This window comes from Archocentrus centrarchus, chromosome 24, assembly GCF_007364275.1.
Source record: "Archocentrus centrarchus isolate MPI-CPG fArcCen1 chromosome 24, fArcCen1, whole genome shotgun sequence".
NCBI lineage: Eukaryota > Metazoa > Chordata > Actinopteri > Cichliformes > Cichlidae > Archocentrus > Archocentrus centrarchus.
Window position 1 is genome coordinate 7,493,476 of NC_044369.1, and position 18,900 is coordinate 7,512,375.

General features: G+C 38.6%; 1 protein-coding gene across 1 annotated transcript in view; it reads left to right on the forward strand.

Moving 5' to 3' along the window:
* Nucleotides 1-18,202, forward strand: part of LOC115774609 (scavenger receptor class A member 5-like) — a 98,172-nt gene extending 79,970 nt beyond the window's left edge. Inside the window, 3 exon segments of the mRNA XM_030721965.1 lie at nt 6,904-7,092; nt 17,999-18,077; nt 18,079-18,202. Of these exon segments, the coding sequence (XP_030577825.1) occupies nt 6,904-7,092; nt 17,999-18,077; nt 18,079-18,202 (392 nt within the window).
* The last annotated feature ends 698 nt before the right edge of the window (nt 18,203-18,900 follow it).

Below are 18,900 nucleotides of genomic sequence, written 5' to 3' on the forward strand. Positions count from 1 at the left end.
TATAAGAAAATGTTCCATTCATGTTGAGGTCATTGCCAACATTCGTGTAATTCTTTTCTTGAGCTGACACAGTATAGCAGACATACAATCTGGCAGTTTGACAGCACTCCAGCGTTGAGAGGTTGTTTTTACCATGCACATCAGCAGCTACATTCAACCAGACATTAATGATTTCTGACACACATGAGAAATCTGTTTTCACCTTGGGACTTAAGATCATGAAAAATCATGTAATTCTTTTAATGTGAAAATCCAGATGAAGGAAAGTTTTCATTCCTTCTCAGTGTCTGCTTCCAAGATCAAAAATGACAAAATCATTTATCAGAATATATATATTTCTGTTCTACACATTTCTCTCCTTTTTTTTTTATTTTAGGTTGATTTTTTTTTTTTTTTGTATTTGCTAAATCCAATTATAGACTACCAGAAAAGGAAAAAGTCAGATCCATCACAGTGTTGTTTAATTATTTGTTGTTTCTTTTACATAGTGTTACGCAAACATAGAAATGCTCATTTTAAAGATTTGTTTGACTTATTCTGCAATTTATTCAAAATCAGATGCAGTGTGAACCCTTTACAGTCTATTAAATACATTCATTAATGGCTTTTAGAGGACGTGGATTTTTGTAGAACAGAGCCAGAATTGCTCTTTCACCCTGTTTTCAAAAAGATGTTTGATATATAAGATACCAGAGTATAATTTTAAAACATCAAAATCAACAAAAAAAAAAGCAAAAAAGAAGAAATGAGAAGAGCAAAGAATGTTAAAGACAGTAACATCTGACTTTTGAAAGAAAGTGTAATGAACAGAGTTTCAGTCCCAAACACAGATAAATGGGGAGGGTTGTATCGGGAAGGACTCCCGGTGTAAAATCCTTACCAAATCAAACATGCAGATCATCGGCAATGTGATTTCCATATCAGAACAGTCAGGGCCCAGATTAAGAATGACTGCCTCCGGTGCTTCTGGCCAACAGGATACCAGTGAAAACTGTGCTACTGTTGGCTGAAAGACAAAGGAAGGGGAGAGGAAGGCATGTTCGGTGGGGAATTTGACAAGTTGGATGTCAGTTAGAAGAGAGGAATTCTGGAGTCATTTTTATGAAGCAGGACTGTGTCCCTGGGGGGAGGAAATGGTGATTGGAGTAGACTTCAGTGGACATGTAGGTGAAGGGAACAGAGGTAATGAGGAGATGTTAGGTATGATGTTGCAAGTGCTGGTAGAGAGATCAAGCTGGAAAAGATGTGCAGCAGGTGATTAAGGATAGCAATGCATTTGCACTAACGAGTAAAGAGAGTGTCTGAGAAGGTGAAAGGAGTACTTTGAGGTGCTCATGAAAGAGGAAAATGTGAGAGAGAGAGAGGAGGACAGACGGAGGGCAGTTAGTGAATTAGGAAGTGCAGAGAATTAGTAAGGAGGAAGTGAGGATGAAGAGTGGAAAGGCACTTGATCCAGATGACATACCTGTGGAGATATGGAGATGTCTAGGAGAGTGGACAGCAGACTTTTTTTTAACCAGATTGTTTAACACAGTCTTGGAGCGTGAGATGCCTGAGGAATGGAGAAGGAGTGTACTGATGCCAATTTTGAAGAACAATGGTGATGTGCAGAGCTGCAGTAACTACAGAGGGATAAAGCTGATGAGGTCTTTAGGATAAAAAGAGGAATGAAAGTCAGTGGAAGCAGGACAGAATACATGTGTGTAAATGAGAGGGAGGCAGGTGTAATTGTGAAGATGCAAGGAGCAGAGGTAAGGGAAGGTGGATGAATTTAAATATCTGGGTTCAACCATTCAAAGCAATGGGCAGTGCACAAAAAAGGTGAAGAAGAGTGAAGGCAGGGCAGAGCAGGTGGAGATGAGTGTCGGGTGATTTGTGACAGGAGTGAAAGCGAAGATTTACAAAAAGCAAAGAGGCAAAGTTAGAGAAACGAGGTTGAGATAGTTTGGACATGTGCTGAGGAATGATAGTGGATATATTTAGCAAAGAATGCTGAATGTGGAGCTGCCAGGCAGGAGGAAAAGAGAAAGATCACAGAGAAGATGCATGTTTCGAGGTTAGTGTGACAGAGGATAGGGTGAGATGGAGCCAGTTGATTATCTGTGGAAACCCCTAAAGGGAGAAGCTGAAAGAAGATGTTATGAACAGATGGATCTGGTTAGCTGCTGTCCTGAAGCCATGTACTCCAGTCCAGTACAGACTCTCCTGCCTGCCAGAAAAACATTAGTAATACTCCATCACTCCATGTTCTGGCCTTCATGTTGTGGTCGCAGCAGCTTCTCTGGCCTGTGAGGCTTCAACCACCTGGAAGGCCCCCAGTAGTTGAAGCTCCCTTGACTAGTTTGTGTTGAACAAAAAGAGTCATTATATCTCTCAAAGCTCATGTTAATTTCCTTACTTTTACAGAAGCAGTACATGATTTATGTCCAAATTAGATCGCCTCTGTTTTATGATGAATCACTTTGTTGGCTTTCCAAGGTGTACATGAGCTGTCAGGCTGTAGAGACAGGATACATTAAAAACCAGGGTATTGAATTTTTACTTAATTACTTATTTTGATTGCTGACTTTTCTTACTGTGAGCATGTGTGTCATCACACTTTAACATTCTGAAAAAGTCATTAGTGACATAAACTAAAGGGAAACGTATTTCAGAGGACTGTTTTCCAGCAATACCTACATTTTTTTCACATATTCTGATCCAAAATACAATTAGCGGTTATGAAATGTTGACATTTTATTACATTTAACCAAGCCCACTTTTGACATTAAATTTCACCAAACAATGTATTGCCCTTAGTTACTTTGGCTAAACCTGTCAAGCTTTCTGTTCTCATACTGCTCAAAGTCCAAATGTTTTAACAGTGTGTCTTCAGTGTCAGCTTCTCATTTCTCGCCTGCAACCATTAACTTTATCATTTTGATAACTATATCTGGCATATGTTTGTTTATTAGCTACAGCCAACTGGCTAATTGAGCTAACCCTCAACAAGCTAGCATAACGTCTGGCTGATTCATTTTAAAGCAAGAGTAAAACAAAATAGTTTATACCAAAGCACACAAGCAACAGATATTAGATGTTATCCTCTAACCTATTGTTTGCATGTTGCAACTTTTACAAGTGAAACAAGGATTAGACAGATGTTTTCAGCCAATGTAATGCTCTGTCAGGGAGGACATGGTCAGGGCTGTTGAATGCCTGTTTCCAAATCCAATAAAGAGTAGCACAGAACTCTATTATTAAACTAAAAGTAGAATCTGGGATCAGATTCAATGTTTAAGTTTTAACAGGGCCTTCAAAAAAATATAAAGCACATTATTTTTCAGTTAAAATAATATTAGTCTTATAACTGTAAATGGGCTAGCTAGCCACATGTGTTAATTATCACCTTATATTTAATTATATTTTAATCCATATTTTTTTTTTGATCCAGTTATAATTTAAAATGTTGTACCTATAGGTTTGTGGTGTTAAAACAAATTATTCCAAGCTTTTGAATATTGGAGCACTGACTCCAGTGAAAGTCACTAAGCTAAATTATTTGCATGTTTGTCTGCATGATTGGAATTAACTGGTAAACGTGAGATTAAGCAACTTTCTCCCAAGGTTTAGTCTCAGTGCTGCCTTTTTGACATTTGTGTATTCAGTTTTGGAACTTTTTCCTCTAGTGTTCTTGGTTTTAAAAAGACTAGGCCTATTACCTACTTTGAATCACCTGAACATAGCTCTTACTATGGACCTACATGTACTGTACTGCTACAAAATATGACCACATCTTAAAGCCCAGTTTTAGTTGAAAGGATAGTATTACTAGTAGATAAGCAAAACCACCTAAATAGTCTTCTGTCCAAAATCTTGCAGTGTTATTAACTGAATGTATGCATTGCCTGAGTTTTACCAAGTTTTCTGTAACATAAAGCGCATACATAATGTAATTCAGTGGAGTTCAGCTGTCCAGCTTTTCATAGACTGAAACATAAATCCCTATGAAGTTTGGTTGTATGGCTCTGATTAGTCTACATGTGCTGCCTCCAGAGCGTTTCCTCTTCTTTATCTTCTCTCCAGTCTCTCATTTTCTCCGTGGGGATTCTCGAGCTCTTTATAGGAAAGAAACCAATAAAGAGCTGAAACAGATGGACCATGAGAAAGGGATGTAAGAGGGTGATTTTTCATATCTCAGGTTTATTAAAACATGCACACAAAAATGAAAATGATGCAGCATTTTAGAGTGTAATTAGCGCACATGCATAAATTCTGTGTTGGCCCCACAACAGACTGACCAACCTATCCAGGTGAAAGTGCCCTTACTGTTAATCCTTTCATCCTGTTAACATTTCTATGTGGATTAACAGTCAGAAGAAGCTGCACAGTGTTGTCATTTCTGTTGCCGTCATCATTATAACTGTGGACACAGAAATCCATCTAAACATCCTTTCAACCTTGCTTAATTAACATCTAGTTATTCAAAGAAAATGACACATTCCACAAATTCCATTGGCTGATCTTGGTACGAGCAAATGAAAAAACTCTTTCTGAATGCTAAAGTTTTGATTTAAAGGATCTAAGAGTATCCAAACTAGGTATAGAAATGTAATATTTTGCAGGTTGTATGGTGGGTGTCTGTTGCTTCTGTGGCTGGAGGAGATTTTTTTGAAGAAGATGTTTGTTTAAGAATATATAGGTAAACTGTGCTGTTTAGAGAAATATTGAGTAATCACAAGGAGTATTAATCAGTGTGATACTTTTTTGTCTTCATGGCAATGACAAAAACTGATCCTGTGTGTTTGATCCGTGAACACACAGACATCTGTTTCAAGTCATTTGAATACTTGCTCAAAACTGAAGATGTGGTGCTCTAAGTGCAACTTTTTTTTTTTTCAAAGTTGCTTAAAAAAAAAAAAAGCACCAGGAGGTTGAACTAATATCTATTTTCTGATTTTAATTTGCTGGTGTTCAGGAAATAATATGATACAAATAAGTGCAGCAGATATGACAGCATAATAATACAGTAGATATTAAATTATGATGGGCTAGTGAATACAAAGTACTTGACTGTAATGAGAGTTAAATGGTACACAGTTAAAATTTATGATGGTCCAATGAGACTAATATCCTGTCTAGATAATGTGTCTGGCTTTGCTCTGCGGCACTTTGCTTTAACAGTGATGAGCAGTCCAGGACACTGTAGCTGTGAGTGTGTGTTTACCTCTCCTTCTCGTTTCCTCTCTGCCCTCTGAAAGATGATAAATCAAAACAATTATACGAGAACAGCTGCCGCATGCTTTCAGGAATACCCGATAAACTGCAGAGCCATGAGCAAGGCCTTCCAACGCTGAATCCATGAAAATGGGGCGCCCCAAGTACCGTAGAAGGTTTCATACCTTTCTAGAGGTTTACATCATTAAAGACTAAACTCACTCAAACATGTTGATCCTAAAATGTTATCCTGTGATAGCCTCCACTACAGCTTATCTGAGCCTTTAGATTTCTATTAATACTACAGGATTCTCTCTGGGGTTTTTTTTTTTTTTTCGGGGGGGGGGGGTCAGAAATGACCATGTGTGGACCAGAGGGGTGGGTGTAAGCGCAGATATCTGCTAGTTAGTGTTAGGTAAACACTAATAAAATATTAGAGGATTTTGCATCAAAACGAGACAGCAGCTGGCTACAGCTCCCAGTGCTGGCTTACCCCTCAGTCAAACTGCCCGGCCTAACTTTAAGCCTCACCGTTATCCGAAGATGAACTGTTTTTCGTACCATGCTATATGTTGTTTTGACTACACTGGAAAGGCATTTTAACACTGGACTCTTTGGGCATTAACTTGCTTTTGGAGTCTCCAAAACATCCATCACCACTTGATTTTACTTGATGATGATATTTGAGAGAGCAGCCATCTTTCTCTTACTACTGACAGGTTGATGGGTTTTCAAACATAGCACTTGTTCCAACCTTGTTCAAACCTTATGTTTGTCCTAAAATAGCTTGTTTCAGACCCAGGATGAACTGAAGGGGTGTCTATTTTAATATATTTATTGATTATTTTAAACAGTGAATCACGTTAAGCTACTAATAAATAAATATGTAGCTAAAATGAGCTTTTTCTATTTCCATTTCTTTTCCCATTATGTATCCTTTATTTCTTCATATATTCATTCACCTCCTCCTCTCACCTTTAACCTCTTCATTCTCTCATGTCCACTTGCAGTTTCTGTCCCTCTTTTTTCACTCACCTTTCCTCAGTATTTATAAGCAGCTGGTTGTTTTAGCCCTCTGATGAGTTGACTGGATAAACACTTACAGATGCATACTGTGAAGTTCCAAAGGAGGAAGTTATGAATTTCAAAATCCTTCTAAGATTTGCTTCACATCCGTGAGATTTTTGGCCTATTATAGGTTTTACAATCACAGAAAAAAATGTATATGCAAACAGAAATGCAAGCCTAAATTTAAAAAAGAGGGTTCACAGGAGAACATAAAAAGTTCTCAGAGTAATTTTATTTATTGTTTTTGTTGACTCAAAGTCTTTTTCTGTGGTTTATGGAAAGATTTCTTCTTCTTCAGCATGTCAAGAAAATCCAATTCATCTCAGTTTGTTTTCATATTGGTTTGATTCACAGTGCTTCATTAAACTTATAAACACTCACAATGAAAATAATCTACACAGCATGAGTCAAAAGCCATGCCAGTAAAAGAGAGTGAGGGTATTTTTGGCATAAATAATCATGACTGAATGCTTAAAAACAGTCTGCAAACACAATAGTTGATACAAAATGCCCCTGGCAATGTATTTGTGTATCTGTGTACAAAGATTGTTATTGTGTGTGTGTGTGTGTGTGTGTGTGTGTGTGTGTGTGTGTGTGTGTGTGTGTGTGTGTGTGTGTGTGTGTGTGTGTGGTTTTCAGTGGAGGAGACCTTGGTACGGTTGGTGAATGGGTCAGGTCCTCACGAAGGGCGTGTGGAGGTTTTCCATGAACGTCGCTGGGGAACCGTGTGTGACGACGTCTGGGATAAAAAGGATGGAGATGTGGTCTGCAGGATGCTGGGATATCAAGGAGCAACCGAGGTCCATAAGACTGGACGCTTCGGACACGGTATGTAATGCTGCTATTTCATTGGTGTGTTTAACTTAAAGCTGCTGCTAACCCTGCTGTCATTCAGGTCATTCAATGCTTGTGTGTGTGTCTATTCAACCTTGTATTGTGCCAAATGGTGTAATAGGTCCACTGGCCCATGATATCAGTGTTGTGTTTTGCCTCACCTTGGCATGAAAAATACACATAGGTATGAACAAGCCAGAGATTACCATGAATTAGCAACACTGGATAGATTGGCATATTCTTGGCTGTGGCTTGTGTTATTGGTGTGTGGTTGTGCACTAATAGAACCAGTTAGGCCACCACTTAGTTGTAAGTTTGTGATATTTTCTTGAAACAGTGTCTCCCAATTTTACTTCTTCCAGTCTGATATGTGTTTGTGAAGCTGTGACACAAAAATGTCCCAATTTGACAATCTCTCAATGGCAAGAGAAATGTTCCAGAAATTCTTGAACACATTTCTAAAAGTAGGCACAGACCAACTCTAGTTAAAAAAATAAATAATTTCCATGTAAATCTATCCTTAACTTTTTCCAGTTATGCTGTTAAAAGAAAAATCAAACCCACAATATAACCTCCTTGGCAAAGGTAACATAAGCAAGATCCTTTCCTTGTTGTAGCAGCACAATCAGCCCTCAGTTTCCCAGAAGATTTTGTTCCCAGACCTGTATATTTACTTTATAATGATAAGAGAGCATAAACTGTGTGCACAGCCCATTTAAAAGTTGGGGAAGTAGTTTGCTCTTGCTTGTTGATGATCCTTTACATCAGTGGTGTGGTGTAGGAAGCCACACTGGTGTGCCGTGAGACAAGCCCAAATTTGCTTTGGGATTCTGTGACAGCCATGTGCTATTGCAATACAGAGCTAATTACGTAATTAATTTAATATTTCATTACTTTGTACAAACTCATTTCACCTAAAAACAAACAAACAAACAAACAAAAAATCTGTTGATGATAACCAAGTCCATCGTCCTGGTCCATGCAGTTTTTGGAAGGTGGGAATTTGAGACTACAACACACTGAAGGCCCCATTTGGCAGAAATACGGTTAACAAATGAAGAAACACATTACTTTCTTACGTGGGTGAAACCACCTTCGTACACATCCATTCTCAAACTTGGCCCAGTTCAAAAGAGTGCCGGAGCTGAACCAGAGGGATCAAAACTGTTGGACTGAGTTTAAGTGTCCAGTAAGAAGATGGACACGAGGTATATGTTAGTGGAGTGACTGCTAGGTTCAGCTGCTGCAATGGGCTGTCTGAAGTGCCTTCACCCTAAAATACAATCAAAAGAGGAACTGAGAGAGATGCGAATGCAGGTGTTCCTTGAATTTTTGGTTTGCCTTTTGTGTGTCTTATGCACAAAAAAAATTTGAAAGCTGGTGCTTTACATGAGCTGCAGCCTTTGATTAAAAAGAAATCACTTCAGATTTCTTCTTTGCCCTTTGTCTAAGAAAGGCGTTTTTGTTAAAATAACAACTTAAGTCAAAATATGATACTGACACAGTATCCCACAGTATACTAGCGAGTCTATTACCCAGTGGATTGTAATATCGGCGCATCACATTGTTTCTTTTCTTGCTTTATAATCAAAGTTACATTGTTGTCACGTGGTAAAGTAATGCTCACCTTTCAGGAAATATCAGATTGTGAGTTAACTGCATTCTTGGTTTCAGCTCTCTTGTTTGCATGTCAAAGTGTCTTTAACAATTCCGGGTTTGCCACCTTCAGTATGTAAGTGTGAGTGTGTGTGCTGGAAGCACCTTGTGAAGCATTTTGAGTCAAAGCGCCAATATATTAATGGACCAAAACCTTATGGCATTATGCTTGTTGGTTCCTCGCATACTACGGCCAGACCCACGAAAGCATGGACTCAGTAACTGTGGGATCTGGCACCAAATCAGGCTGTTCCCATTTGCACCAGTCAACTATAACTAGAAACCAAATTGAATAAACCATTTACTTGTTGAGTCTGATGTAATAGCCTTTCCTGAGGTTTTTAGGTCATTCCTTATAGGTCAGCAATCATTGTGTGCAATAAGGAACATCTCAATCATTGTTTTTATCCATGGTGAAATTTATTGATGGAAATTGCTCTGATTTTTACTAACTCTGCTGCTTTTTGCTTTTGAGTGGCATTACTCAGAGAGCACCCTAAAATACTGTAGGGATTAATATTAAACTTTTATGGTAAAAGTCGTGTTAGCCAGATGTCGTCAAGAAAGACTCCCAGAGGTCATATCCATCTGTTTCTTTCTCCATTTTATTTAATTCAGCAGTCAGTCTTACATCATTCAGAGCATCTGTCCAGGCAGAGTTGTTACCAGTAAGTCTGGAAAATTGAGGGAAATCATGCTTTTGTTCCAGGGGACAACCTCAAGAAAACAGCACAGACTAACATCATGGTTGGATTCAATTTTAAACTATCTGGATTTCACATACATTTTCAGATGAGCCACTCACCTTTTTGATTTCTTTTGAGCCTTTCTCTTACTCATAGCATCTGTGAAGAGCTTTCAAGCTTTTAAAGCGCAGGCCCAGATTTGAAAAGAAACAACACAACAAAATGGCTTAATGAGAAAGCCATTCTTTTGCCTCCTCACTCCCAAAATGACATACAGTATGTGCGTATTTGCAGAAATGACAGGTGAGTTTTTCCAGATCTACAGCAAATCAGGCACAACTGTAAAAAAATGCATCCAATTAGCAATCCTAAGAGAAGTTAGGTTATCTCAACCGTGCCTCAACCCTGCTCCAATAAATAAGCCAATAGTTTCCATGACAATTTTCCAGCTTTGATTTTAAACAGTTTTGAGCTGGAGACCTTCTGCGTAATCTCTGAATATCCAGCTTAAATTCTGTGCACCATTTAAACTCTCAACTTTGTTTTCTGCAAAAACTAAGAACAGCCTGTGTATTTTCCAAATTTTTATTTTAACTTTGAACATTTTAAACCCTGAATATTAAAAAAAAAAAAAAAAAAAAACGTAAAACATTTTATTCAAACTCAAAAGTAATCTATGAACATTTCTCAACTCCCATGATTCTGTTAAACCTCAGCTCATTCAGTAGTGTGAACTAGTGTGAACATCAGAGTAAACACATATAGTACCAGGCCAAAGTGTGTCCAAACTGTTGCACATGGTACTGTAGCAGATGTTAAAAAATTAGTTTCCATGGTACCAGAGTGCTGTTTTCTACTTCATCCAAAATTAAGACACCAGCACACATTCTGCATGTACTTCTTCCTCCAGCTGCATGAGGTCTTGTGAAAACAATTTGCAGAAAGAACATATCAGGTTACTTTCCAGGTTTGGGACAGGTGAGGGGGTGGGGTTGTAAATAAGTACTTTGGAGCGAGATATAAGTCAGAACTATTGTCAGGTGCACTAATGGGAAAATTAACTGAGCCTGTTTTTGATTAATTCAGAGGAAACCCATGCAAGTAAGGAGAGAACTTCCAAGAGCCGCACAGAAGTGCCCTGGCCTCGATTCAAACATAGGACCCTCTTACTGTGATGCAACAGTGCTACATCAAGTCAAGCAGAAATTGAATATGAATAATTAACAGATTAATTATTAAAGTATGGTGAATAACGTCTTTACAAAAGAAAATAAATGCCAAACCTTGTGAAGTCCCTCAGTTCATCCGTGGTCTGAAACAAGATGTTTTAGCTCTTCTCCTTTGAAGTCAACGTTTTTCTGATTGGTTGCCCCTTGCAAACACAAGTCCCAAACAGCAGCCAGAGCTGTGTGCCAGAAATGACTATATTACAGGTGTCTGCTCTTACTGAGATCAGTGGCTCCACAGTGTAGTGATTCATACGTTCACCTAGTAAGCAAAAGATCCCCAGTTTGATTCCTTTGAGGCTGAGGCAGGAAGGGCATCTGGCATTAAGGGAGCAGATGAAAGTAGCTTTGCTTGTATTGATGTCATAAAGCATTTAGAGGTAGAAAAAATGTGAAAATTAGCATTTAGAGCACTCTGAAACTTGAGTTTCTGGTTCAGAGATTATTTGTACATAAATTGACTTTATTATTTGAAACCTTGGCCATGTTTAATATGAGCATTTACCACTGTAATAGTATATATGATCGTATCATAATAGTCCCCTCTAAACTCTTAAATAAAATCTAAGTAACTGAAAACATTGACTGGCTTGTCGATTTGTTGACCAAAAGCATTAAAACTTATTCTGTCTAACATCATAATCACTGAGGAAACACAAATATCATTCCAGGGATATAAAATTGGGCCTGACTGATTAATTTCTGCACAAAGCGTTGTTCTTTTGCCTTATTCCACAAAAAAAAAAAAAAAAAAAGTCTTGATTTTATTTTTCTCTGAATCTTTCTCTTGGGTGTTCCCCTGAACTCTCACGCAGTGGTTTTTGTGATTCAGCTCTTGTTTGTGTGAAGTGTCATAAAATTGGCATGTACAGATAAAACATCGGCCCGCAAACAGTGCCGCAAATGGATGTTGAGATCCAGAGTAAACGGTTTAAAGACTCATGTCCATTAAAGTAAACCCTCAGAAGGCTCAGCAGCAGAACAGCTGGAGTATCATGTACAACAACAACGGACCAACTACCGCTGCAGCCTCATGTGCTCTTTCCCCTTTGCATACCTTATTTCTGGCCAGTGCACGCCTGCATAGAGACACATGTGGTTGTGTGATGCTTCCTGCTGCTTTCAAGATGTCAAAGCTGCAGCCAGCTTCTTTGTAATGGTGCACAGAGAATTGAAGCAAGAATGTAGAAGATGCAGCTTGAATTAGAGATCTTTTTGCTGTTATTATTCAGTTATTAGCCTTTAAACATTTTGATCCTATTTAAAAGAAATATGCATCATTAACAAAATGAATATAGTCTCCCCCATGTAAACTAATCTAACTTGATTTATTCACCAAAATAAATTTTTATTGGATTTCAGTGGAGACTTCAAGCGTCCAGTATGTGTGCAATTAGTTGCAAACTGTGTGCAGGCACCGTGGGTGGGCTGAAAAACAGACATCATTTACAATAAATAATTTTATTTATAATTTGTGCTTGAATATGGCAAATAGTGAGTTGAAATAATTATTCATATTTTATTAATGTAGCCACCCACCATCAATCATCAGCTGCATTCTTCTCTCTCTGTGACAGAAAGGTGTAACCAATCTAGGAAAAGTGTAATGGTGCATATTTGTTATTCACATGAATACAGTCACACTGGAGCACCAGTAAATATTCACCCCTAACAGCCAACAGGATGAGGAAGAATACAACTGATAGTTGCAATAACATATTTTCAGAACTTATTAAGAAGTCCTATTTTGCTCACTCTGCTCCAAGACCTCTTCTTGTTTCCCCGTTACTGTGAACATAAAGTGAAGTTCAGCTGCCTTCAAACACTGTCAGTAAGGTTGCACTGTATGTCTGATTTTTGGTGGCATTAGGAGAATCGCAACTGAGGAGTTTTTGTGCAGCGTGAACTGATTTTTTTTTTTGTCATCATCATGATTTGAAATATGGTTTGATTATTGAAGAATGTGATTAAATGCTTCAAATGGCTCTTACATGCACACATGTTGTATTGTATTGTGTAGACAATGTTTAGCCTTTTCCACTGAACTGCACACAGTTTAGAGTTTTCTTAGTTGACAACCTACATTTTTTTTTAACCTAATTCTTTCCAGCCTCCTATTTAATAAACTAGGATATTAGTAACCAGGAACATAGTGCCATAGTGATTGTTTAAAGCTTTCAAAATTATTTAATTCATAAAATAGGCAGAACTGGATAGAAACCAGTTCTCACAACCAAGTCAGCACTTTCAGGACAAACAGTACATCTTTCAAACACAAAACATGCACAGTTGTGGTCAGAAGTGTGCATACTCATCATGGGCATGAAGGTCTTGGTAATTTGAAACTTGGACACAACTGGGTGTTTGAGCTGGACAATGATCTCAAACACATCACAACTGGTTTTGGAAAGGATAAAACAAGCTTATTAACATTAATATGTACAGGTGTTGGACACTTAAACTGAAACACCTGGTTTTAGACCACAATAATTTATTAGTATGGTGTAGGGCCTCCTTTTACGGCTAATACAGCGTCAATTCATCTTGGGAATGACATTGTCCAACCCCTGTATGTATACTTTTGAACCTGTGTGGTTTAGTTAAAATCCCAAAAAAAGATTAAAGATGCTGAACAATCATTCCACAATGGGAAAAAAACAGTTCAAAGAAATCAATAAAAGCCCAAATTAACAATATCATGGACATTCATGCCCAAGATGAGTGTATGTGAACTTCTGACCACAACTATATATTCAGGTGTCAGTGTCATTTCCACAAGAACAACACTGGATTGACTCTGCAGTTTGTATTTGTTTTAAAGACTGTAGTCAGGATGTGTTTCTGTGAAATATGAAAAAATGTAAAAGTCGTCTTTTTCTGAGCATAACTTTAATAAAGCAGAACAACATAAAACATATCAGGGGAAATGAAAGTGGAAGAGAAGCTTGGCAGACGCTCTCTCTGTTTGGACATGTTTCATTTATGCATGGTTCATCTGATCAATCTGTTTATGTCCATAGAATGCAAATGTTTCATGTTGTTCCAGCAGAAAAGTAGGAAACACGGACAGCTTGACACTGTTGTGAAAACAGCTAGAAAAAGTTGGGTTTACACATCAAACAACTGAGTGATCTGTTATTTTGATTGATCATATTGAAGGCCATTTAAAGTAGTCAAATAAAAGCCGGATGTGGTTTTGTGATGTCTGTGTGCAATCAGAGACGGTGCTCATTAATACCAGTTAAAAGCGAAATCTAAGAAAAACACTCCAGACTGGAACACTTAAACCTCTTAGTGTCATGACATTAGTCCTACTGACACCAAGATTTATTTTTAAAGAGTAAACATGCTTCAGAGTTTATAATTTGTATGCAGTCCATAAAGCAATTTAACTGAAATGAATGAGACCCTTTTGGTTTTCGATCCTTGGTCTGCTCACTATGAATATGCTGTTCGGTTAAATCGTCCTGAGACTTATTCAGTTTTATTTATATAGCGCCAAATCACAACAAACAGTCGCCTCAAGGCGCTTTGTATTGTGGGTAAAGACCCTACAATAATACAGAGAAAACCCCACAGTCAAAACGACCCCCTATGAGCAGCACTTGGTGATAGTGGGAAGGAAAAACTCCCTTTTAACAGGAAGAAACCTCCAGCAGAACCAGGCTCAGGGAGGGGGGGTCATCTGCTGCGAGCGGTTGGGAGAGAAAAAAAGACGTGCTGTGGAAGAGAGGCAGAGATCAATACCAATTAATGATTAAATGCAGAGTGGAGTATAAACAAAGTAAATAAGGTGAATGAAAAGAAACAGTGCATTATGGGAACCCCCCCAGGGTTGGCAAACTTGGCATTATTATTTCAGTATTTAGCATTATAGATAATTAATGCAGAGTGCAGCTCTGAAGAAGGCTGACCCACATTTTCCTGTACTCTATAACTGAGAGATGACATTTTTGTATAAAGTACACGGCAGAAATTAGACATAAACTGGCATAACAACACTACGCTGTTCCCATAATCTCTTCCCATGATCTTTACAGGCCTTAAACTACTTAGCAGTTGGAAAAGCTGACCAGGTGGAGTAATTAATGACTCAAGCTGTATAGTTATGTTCATGCTTGTGCAATATCCTTAATCATAAACATGTTTCCTACCATAAATTTGTCAATTAACTCCTTCTATAACTTTTCATGGTTTTAAACAGAAACTGGACCGTTGCTTTGGCGAGTATAATGGAAAATTGTGTAGGGTAATTTTTGAGATTAGTAATGATCTCTGTGGGTGAACAGCTGGTAGCTTTCAGACACAGGAGCGGTTACAGGCAACACATCATCTTCTAAACCATCAAAATATGGCATGAAGATCTGGTAGAACTGCGATACCCAAACCTCTTTTGCATCAAAGTGGCAGAAAACCATAATTAATTGCTTTAGATCATTACAGAATAACTGTCATAGATAAAAAGAAGCAATATAAATATGATCAACACAAACAGAGCCATTAAAAAGACGTATTCATGCATGAAATATAATTGCTTGAGGGTAAAATGTGTATTTCAGTTAAACTGTTCTGAGACTTGGCATTATTATTTTAGTATATCTAATATTATAGATAATTAATGCAAAGTGCAGCTCCCATATTGGTTTGACAGGCCTGACCCACATTTCTAATTAAGTTATGGCTGAGTGATGACTTTATCATATTTACTACAGGGCATCAGCTCACAATCAACTTCATAAGGTTGTCACACTCTGTTTAGTTCAAGGTCACACATAAATTAGTGACCACAGATTTATTATCCTGCTCCCGTAATTTATTCATGCATATTTAAAAATTGAATCTCCAGCTGTCTTGATCTTGACAGTGATCTGACCTATTTGTCCATTGTGAGAAAGGAAGAGTAAGAGGTTGGTTAGGGCTTATTCAAATTTGCTGTTGTGAGCCTGCTGGCATGAATTTTATTATACTTCTATTTTACGTGAATGTTGTGCTTTTTATCTTTACGTGTCAGTGAACAGATGAACAGAAAGAGACACAAAATAATCCTTTTTTTGTTTCATTTTGCCTTTTTTATATCTCTATGGTCATTTTGTCTCTTGTGGTCATTTTGCATTTCTCTTGCTTTTTTCTGCCTCTTGTTTATGGTCCTCACGGTCAAATTGTGTCTCCACGTAGCTGTTTTATTTGCTTGTTGTTGTTTTTATGTCTTTTAGTTGTTTTATGGATCTTTGTGGTCATTTTTGTATCATTTTGGAATTTTTGGGGGTCATTTTCATCTCCACTTGTTTCAGTAGTCGTCAGTGAGAGCTCAGCCAGGGTTGTCAGTGAGATATTAAGGAGGCTGCTGACTGATTATCAGTGACTATTATTATTTAGAGCCGAGTAGCAGAGATGACAGTTCGCATCCCTGGATCATGCATTAAGAGTGTTACGGACGAGTGTACCTCTCATGCACCTTAAACCTTTTGCCAAATCTTGGTTCACTCTTATTTTATCACTTCACAAACGTTGCCAAGATGAGTTCCATTGTGTCATGTTCTGAATTGTAAATTGCTATTCATGCCTTTATTTCATTGCATCTGGATTATTATAAATCATTGTCCACTTGTGTTAACAAAACCTCTTGAAATGTCTGCAGGTTGTTCAGAAAAACCTCTTAAGTTTTCAAAGTACTCACACGTCACACATTTCAGCTGCAGTGGCTCCTTGTTAATGTCAGGGTTCACTATAAGATTCTGGTTTTGACATTTGGACCCCTGCATGGATGATCACCGGCAACTATTGGTGAACTTTTACATCCATATGTCCCCATCAGGTCCCTAAGGTCCTGGTCCTGGTCGCTGTGCATACAAGACTGAGAACTAAGGCCCCGTTTACACGACAGCGTTTCCAGTGAAAACTGCGTCGTTTTGATGCGTTTGGCGTCCCATTTACACGAGAACAGAGTGAAAAATGATACTTTTTGTAAACCGCCTCCAGAGTGGAGCATTTCTGAAACGCTTCAGCCTCCGTCTCTTTGTAAACGGACGAAACAATGCATTTTTGGAACGGGGGCACTCACACATGCGCACTATGGCCGAAACGCTTCACCAGTGGAAACTTACGTTTCTGCAGCTCTCTCCCATTGAGAAAGAAGCTAAAACCTTTTCTTTATATTTTTAGCATTTTGGTTGTGAAAGCACTTGGTGATATTTGTCTTGAAAGGTGCTATGTAAATAAAACTTTACTTTTACTTATTACAAAATCTGCATGTTGAGTGCAGTCAAATGAGAACTGCCAACAAACTGCAAAAACTAAGGCATGTGGGACTTCCTGAAAGCTCCAGTGATTCCAGTTTGCAAACAGGAACCAAAGTTATAATGTAAAACAATACTGCCAAATGCTCTGCTCACCAGCTGGAACTGTCTGTTTATTACCGGATACAAAGTATCTGATACACATTTCTGTGAGGAAGCACTGTTAATACTGGGTGTCCTCACAAAATGTGAGTACATGCTTCTTTGGATAAATCATATGAAGGATTCTTGGAAATGAGAAGGATTTGATTCATGCCGTTTGTCTTTGAAACTTTTGACCTTCTAACCTTTTAGAATTTGAAGCACAAACAGATACACAAAGCTGATGTGCAGCACTCACAAGCTTCAGCTGGTGATTAAGTCACAAGCAGATGAAATTTGTTCCTGCTCTTTGGCTCCAGTTGCATCATTTCTAACATGTGCACATGGAGGGAAAGTGGTGCAAAAATGCAGCAGTATGAGGAAAACAGAACTGCTTTATGAAAGCAGGTCAGAAAACAAAGATAACAGAAGAGAAGGAAAAAGCAGAGACACCAGAGTCTGCATAGTTCAGAAATTATTAATTGAGCGTAGCATTAGTTCAGGCAGTTCATGAAGTCAAGTTCAGCCGCAGTCCCAGGAGATCAGTTCATCTCAGTGTCAGCCCACATTAGGTGATGGTTTGGCTGATAAACCTCTACACATCCATTTGGCAAGTCTTATATAGAGCACTGTTTTTAAGCTGTTCATAGCTGCTTCACTTTGCAAACCACCTCCACCCCAGCTCTTCCTTTTCATGCACTGTCTGCATTAATTTATTTCATCGCTGATGTCACTGATGCTCGGTTCTCCACTGGGGATCTTGTTGCTCTCCCCGTCTCCAGTTTTCCATGCATGCTTAAGGAAGGCCAGGAAGTTCTCACAGCAGAGTCATGCAGGCAAATATAAGATACTTCAGATGAAAATAAGAATCTTCTTCTGTCTGTAGCAGTCCTTTCTGAATTATTTCTGTTAAAACATATCTTATTTGAAATGTTTCCTTCTTGTGTCTGTTCAGGCACTGGTTTGATCTGGATGGATGATGTCGCATGCACAGGGACAGAAGACAGCATCCATGAGTGTAAGTTTTCCGGTTGGGCAAACCAACTGTGGCCACGTCGAGGACGCTGGTGTGACCTGCGCACCTAAACCTTCAGGACCCCAAACACTGCTGCAGCTGCCGAGTATCGCCCAAAACACTGCCTTAAACTTAAGGTGCTGACGCCCTGCCATTTGCCCAGGCGTGCCATATTAGCAGTATGTTCCCTTCTTACCTGCAAAAACAAAAAAGTGCCAACTCACATGATACATGAACTTAAGCTGCAGCTTGGTTAGATGTTCATGACTAAATGTAACTATGTGAGCCACAGGATCGAATCATGGTGCAGCCTTGCCAACATCAAAGTTGTGTTTTCATTAACTGCACAGTATGAGCTGAAGGATGATCACATGACAGGATGCTTCATGAGGCTGAAATAACGGCAAGGTCAGGATGGAGTGAGGCTCAGAGGCTCACCTCAGGGCAGGTTTGCTGCTTTGACCTCCAAGAGAGGATTGTCGGATCTGACAACTTCATCTTCCCAGTGCATCATTTCCACTTACCAAAGGGCTGAAAAGGCACTCAATGGAACTGACAGGACAGTTTCTGCTGAACTCATTTTCATTTAGAGGCAGCTGCTCTTCACAGTGTTATTTAGGAATGGCTTTTGCTCAGTATACCAGTGTTGCCTTACTACACAATACACCAGTGCTCACTAGGTAACTGTTTGGTGATTTGCAGACCTGAAGATACCACAAAATCAAACTAATCCACCTTTCTGCATTTTTTTTTCTTTCACTTGAATACAAACGCTTGGTTTTCCTTATTCAGTGTTGTTCAGCCAAACATGCTCTTCTCTCAGGTCTGGCAAACATGTTTAC